General features: G+C 40.0%; 1 protein-coding gene across 1 annotated transcript in view; it reads right to left on the bottom strand.

Moving 5' to 3' along the window:
- SHC3 (SHC adaptor protein 3) overlaps nt 1–6,472 on the bottom strand; it is a 249,246-nt gene that overhangs the window by 41,499 nt on the left and 201,275 nt on the right. The window contains exon 10 of the mRNA XM_004697582.2: nt 5,140–5,334. Within this exon, the coding sequence (XP_004697639.1) occupies nt 5,140–5,334 (195 nt within the window). The remainder of the gene's footprint in view (nt 1–5,139; nt 5,335–6,472) is intronic.

Genomic DNA, 6,472 nt, shown 5'->3' with positions numbered 1-6,472 from the left:
CCAGCAAGGTAATGTCTGTGTAGTAGTCAACAATTCTTATACCACATAGATAAATACTATGGGGAAGATAGAAAATAATGTACACAGAATTATATAATGGGCCACATAGCTACACACTATAATACCCCCTCAGGTTCCAGACTTATTTGGGTGGCTATGATCAGGAATAGGGACATGAGTTAGGTCAGTTTTATAAGGGACAGTAATTGTTGTAATCTGCACCCTACTCATAGGATTAGCTTTCACTGCTGCTTCCCATGTAGTAGTGGGAAAAGGATGATGTGGATCAAGGTGATGAACAGAGACTTTAATCAGCACTATGAAGTGATCCTAGTGAGGAAGATGAGATGGTGTCCAGTGGAACACCAGCATCAAGAATTTGAAGCATCTGCCACAACTGCCATCCTGAGCCTAGCTAAGCTCAGTTTACTTATCATTCAGCTACCCTCCAACTCTAATGAAGAAGATGAAATGTCTCAGTGCCAGAAACCAGAAAGCGCTTGCTCTGTAGAAAACCGCAGCCTGCAAACAGAGCCCTCTCTTCATCCCGTGTCATGAATCAATCCAAAAGTCATTCTCCCTCATCAACACACATATTTCTAACCGTTAAACTACAGAGGTGGCCCGAACAGAAAGATAGATGCAGACACACACGCACACACGTGTGCTTGCAAATAAGAAAGTTTGGCCTAAAAGTATCCTCAGACCTAGAACATGTAGAAACTAAAGAACTCGGTCCTTTAATTTCAGTCTGGTAGGCCAACCAACCCCTTCCTGATGGTTATGACAATAAAGCTTATATTAAGAATCTTATATTAAGAACCTAAGAGTAACATGAGGACGGGAGAACATTTCGTGACACGTGCTATTAGTCTTGTGTCTTTCTCGGGCAGACATGACATTGATGGTGTGTCAATTCATTTCTCACAGCGTTCTTCTTTAGCTTGTCACCACTGTGGGGATTTCCCGGAGGACAACCTTTGGTGTTAAGTGTTATAGGCGTTTAGAAAACAGCAGACCCAGCCACCCTTGAGGAAACCTGACTGCAGACCACCAACAAGCCTATGCTTGTGGATGAGTCACAGGCTTGTGTCCAGCATCTTTTCACTTAGGAGCGTTTGCTTCCCTCAGTGTAGACTAGATTAGGAGAGATGTCTGTTCTGATAGGTAGGTGGTACTCCATGACCCATATAAACAGGAAGCAGTTACAGCAGGAGCGACCTCTGCTCTTGAACTCATCAAGAAGTGTGTGTATGACATCTCTCAGGGGGAAATGAGCAATGGGGATGGAGTAAAGGCACAGGTTTGGACAGAGCATTTGCTGAAACCACGATAGCATCTCACCCTAGGGACTCTATTTCCCCAAACCCATTGTTACCTCAAAGGAGTTCCTGATAATCTTGTGTTCTTGTGATCCTTTAAAAAAGTTTCATGTGTATGCTGGGCACATGAAATACTGAGTCTGGCCATGCTGGCTTGGGAAAATTTCTTCCTCCTAGAAGTTTGTAATAAAGTTCTCTCGTGATGTCTTCCAAAAAGCAATCTCTTTTTCGCTAAGTCAACAACCTAATTCCGCTCATTCCTCTGTGTATTCTTCTTTTATTGCTTCCTGCATTGTCCAATAATTTGCCCGTAAGAAACCACAAACTCACTGCAATCCGGTCAATGTCCACTCATAGGGCTGCTACAGGGCAGGGTAGAACTGTCCCTGTGGGTTTTGGAGACTTAACAGGAGTAGAAAGTTTCATCTTTCTCCCTTGTAACCCCTACATCACCAGTTTTTCCTTAATTTGCCCATAGACACTTTTAATTTTCTGGAACATTAGGTTACTTATTAAAAAATATGTTCTTCATTTAAAAAAATCATTTTATTGGGAGCTCATACAACTCTTATCACAATTCATACATACATCAATTGTGCAACGCACATTTGTATTTTTGTTGCCCTCATCATTCTCAAAACATTTGCTCTACACCTAAGCCACTGGCATCAGCTCCTCATTTCCCCCTCCCTCCCTGCTCCTCCCTCCTTCATGAGCCCTTGATAGTTTATAAATTATTATTTTGTCATATCTTCTTTTTTTGGTCATATTTTACACTGTCCAACATCTCCCTTCCCCCACTTTTCTGTTTTCCATCCCCCAGGGAGGAAGTTATATGTAGATCCTTGTAATCAGTTCCCCCTTTTACCCCACCTTCCCTCCACCCTCCCAGAATATTTTCGCCTTTAAAATAAAAGCCTGCAAATACAAGAAATATACAAGAGAAAAGAATGGCTGAAAAGCTTTGATTTACCGTAAAATATAAATCTAAGCCACCAAATGTATATTTCAAGAACTTTATATCAGGAAAATTGTAAAAATGAAAAGTAGCATGTGTTGAGTATTTATCGTAACTTTCCCCTAGGCTACGATCCTATTTCCCTTTGACCTTCACTTATGCTCCTTTGGGGAAAGGTTCCTTAGTGAGAGTCTGAGGCAAAACTGGCTCCATCTCCTTCAGAACGCTCTTCTTGCCGCAACGTGTCAATAAATGGTGTGACAGTCTGTCCGCATAGTAATGAAGACGGAACCCATCATGCTTAATTAAATATTAGTGTTGACTTTTCTAATAAGGCAATATACACAAAAGCTCTCTAAGATAGGACCCACAGTGTTATGTAATTGTAAAGTCTTAGGATGATTACTTAGGACCAGGCTGTCTACCCAGTACAATGCAAGACCCATTAGAGCATAATAGTTTTGTCCTGGACATTATTATATCCCCAAATCCCTACATTGTTCCTGGGATACAAACAATTTATGTTTTTTAAATACTCAACATATGCTATAAAAGAAGACTGGTTTGTTACATATTCATATAGAATGGTAATAAGTAAAATGAACAAAAGAAACCCAAAGCAAGAGTAAAATCATTTAAAGATTTAAAGAGAGGAAACTATGGACTAAAATTGTGCTTCCAGATTTTCTGTATTTCCCACCTTTTTTTCCAGATGCCCTGAGGAAATGAAAGGTTTTATTATCCTATTTCTGTACCATCATCATGCCACTATCATCATTAACACCACAGCATCATCCTCACTATTCTCAGTTCCATATGAACCTTGATTGCTACTACCAGCACTACTAATATCACCATCATGCCCGCATTCCTCTTTATCATCATCGTCATCAAACCATCCCCATTAGCATCATCAGGACCACCATTGTCGAACACCATCAGCGCCACCAGCATGAAGGTGTCATCTCACATCATCATCACTATTATTCGTCTCTACAAGTTCAAGATAAACACGCCAATATGTTGATTTTATTAATATTTCCTTACTTTTCAAGAGAGATCAGCTTCTCTAGGGTCCTCTCTACATTCTGTTTCTCCTTCTCTAGTTTTGAAAGCAGGAGTAGAGGTAAACTGATGACAAATGGCTCTGGTACCTGTTTTTCCATCTACAGCCCCATTCCAATCAAGCTTTGCTAAGTGGTGAGCCCAGGAATCACTGATATAATGACTAAGTTAAACAGTAAGTTTGCCGGACCACATGTACAACTCTAAACTACAGTTGATAGTTGAGTAAAAACCGGAGCAGATACTTGGAAGGCCACCACTTTGCCTTGGAAGGTCATCCTTGGGAAAGTTGTTTCATAGCTCTTGCCTCCATATTTTCTAATAGATTGATTAAGTGATCTTCATGGTACCTCTGAGTGTTATGATCCTACAAGTCTTCAAGTAAATCAAAGAGAGAAATGAGCCTATCTGATAATCCAATTGTGCGGAGGAAAAACAGTGCTCTGTGGTCATGATGGTGCTGAAAGACAGAAGCACGTTGTCCAGCTCTCACACCCATAAAACGCTATGGATGTGAAATGGCGAACCACGTGGGGACTCAGCCTCTGAGCTCGGCCATTTTGCAGTCAGAAAGGTTTCCTTCTCTGTAAACTAAGGTTAATAACAATACTGCCATCTACCTGCAGGACTCTTGTGAAAACTTAACAAACTTATTCATGCTACGTTCCTTTCCTTGTCTTATATTCAAAAGGAGTTTGAAAAAGAAATTTTAGAATGTGAAAGCATGGCGTTTTGTGCATTTTGGAAACTTTCAAAATTCTTTAGTGATATTTGCCACTTTCATGAATCAGTTCATGAATGATTTAATTCTTCAAATGAAAAGTCCATGCAATCATCACCCTACATTCCTATCAAAAATAGCATGCGATATGGCTCTCTTATTCCAGCATGTATCACTACCTGCTATTACATATTTAGTTGTTTCTATAAGCCTCCTGGGAGAAGAGAATCAGTCTGTTTTGTTTTCTTGTGCATCCCCAATAAGTAGACTAGTCGCTGGAACATGACGGCTACTCAGTACATATTTGGAGAGTGTAAGTAGCATGGAGGAGCGAGAGACAGAGAGAGAGAAAGAGAGAGAGAGAGAGAGAGAGAGAGAGAGAGAATATGCAAGAGAAAGTGGCGCACTGCAATGTCTTATTTATACTCCTACTTTATTCTTGTTAACTAGACTGAGAGTTCTTTGAAAACAGGGACTAATCCATTTCATCTTTGCATGCTTAGTAATTGATACAGTATTTAGCACATATTTAAACAAAACCAGTTACTGTTGAATCAACTTAAACCCATGGTGACCCTGTGTGTCAGAGAACTGTGCTACGCAGGCATTTTGATGGCTGGTTTTTTTAGAAGTAGATCACTAGGCCTTTCTTCCAAGGTCCTTCTGGGTAGTCTTGAACCTTTAGCCTTTTGGTTTGCAGTGGAGCACATGATCTGTTTGTACTACTCAGAAACTTCTGGCACGTAATAGTCAATTCCTATTTAAACAAATAAATGAGTACAATAACTATGTTTGTTAATTTTGTCTCAAGACATTTGCATGTCTTCAAGAGGAAAAAGAAACTACACAGATAGGAGAAGCTGCTCTGCCTCTTTGCTGCAGAGAAGGGCGGCATCTAATAGGGCACATTCAAAACCTTAAACCACATCAAAACCCAGAAGTAAACACTTCATTATCTCTAATAGTCCAACTCTGCTAGCAAAAAAAAAGTCAGCCATTGCATAGATTTCAAATCAAAGGGTGTATATAAAACAACCTCAAATCAAAAGGAAACGAGACAAATGGAAACTCACTCATGTCAAACAGGTCTTTCTGAGGGCTGCTCTTTCCGCTGCTGCTTGCATCCCTGGTGTCTGTGTTCAATCCTGCTCCTCCCACAGCTGCCCTGTCCTGTTGTGGGATGTGCTGGGTATTGATGTAGGTGGGTGCTTCTTCTTGAGGGGTCTCAAACAACGTTCTCTCTGGCACGCTGTAGATGTCTAAAGATTCTGTACAAAGGAAATGAGAAATCTCTCGTGTTATTTTAACAACAGTAATGCACTTTTAGCTAAGCCATCGGACACTTAAACAGAGACGTTTCTTAAGCTATCAGTAGCATAATCTTCCAGGCAGGTATCCACTGGTTAATTTCTCCTCCTCTGATTCTGTCACAACTGACTGATGTCTTCTGGACACTGAGTGTGTCCAGTCCTTCATGCCCAAATGAAACCTGTGAAGTTGGAGATCCATGATGGTTAGAGACCTTACCAAAGATTCTGGGCCTCCCTAGAAAGATACTCATGAGACTAGAACACACAAATGTCTGGTGATCTATTTCCTGGTCCCCTTATCTCTGTTACAAATGCTCTGAGATCAAATGATTGGACAAAAGGATGACAAGCTTTACTTGCATCATTCCATGTTATAAATGCAAGTGAATGCTGTATAAAATAGATCCACTGTAACAATAAGACAGTTTCTCTGACTCCCATTTTAGAGAAATAGTTTCTAACAAACACACCGGGTATGTGGCATGTAACAGCGGATTCTCAACTTCCATGAAGCTAGACATAGCCATGGCGGGGCATTATAGTTGTTGAAAAGATGTGCTCAGATAGATATAGAGGTGGAGGTAAAATTAGATGGACCTGTAAGCATTGACTTAGTGGCTTGTGTAGGCATAGGTGTAGAAGAAGATAATAGATATAAAATAGAAATAGATGTAAAATAGATTTAGGAATATGTATCTATATAAATATAATAACACTGACAAATTAAAGAGTATTGCTACCAGGGTTCCAATTTATACTTGCATAGTCTTATTGCAAATGAATGTCTATACACCTGTCTCTGTGATCAGTGGATGCCTGCAGACAAGTTCTCTCAAGAATAGATTTGTTTTTGTCTCTTAAGGGGGGAGATTCAGTATATATTCAAAACAGTGGCTTCCAAAGGGATCTACGAGGTCAGTTCAATTCAACACAGAAAGGGGAGCTCAGAATGTTATGGTGGATATTTTTGGAGTTTCCCATGAGCTAATTTTGATGGATTTTCTAACAAAAGAAAGAAAGAAAAAACATGGGGGTTTACAACAAAGAAGTTTTGTTGGTTTTTAAAAATCATTGTATTGGAGGCTCATACAGCTCT

This window comes from Echinops telfairi, unplaced genomic scaffold (assembly GCF_000313985.2).
Source record: "Echinops telfairi isolate 266 unplaced genomic scaffold, ASM31398v2 ScPeMD7_1;HRSCAF=3_0, whole genome shotgun sequence".
Lineage (NCBI taxonomy): Eukaryota > Metazoa > Chordata > Mammalia > Afrosoricida > Tenrecidae > Echinops > Echinops telfairi.
This window is presented reverse-complemented; position numbering and strand designations above follow the sequence as displayed.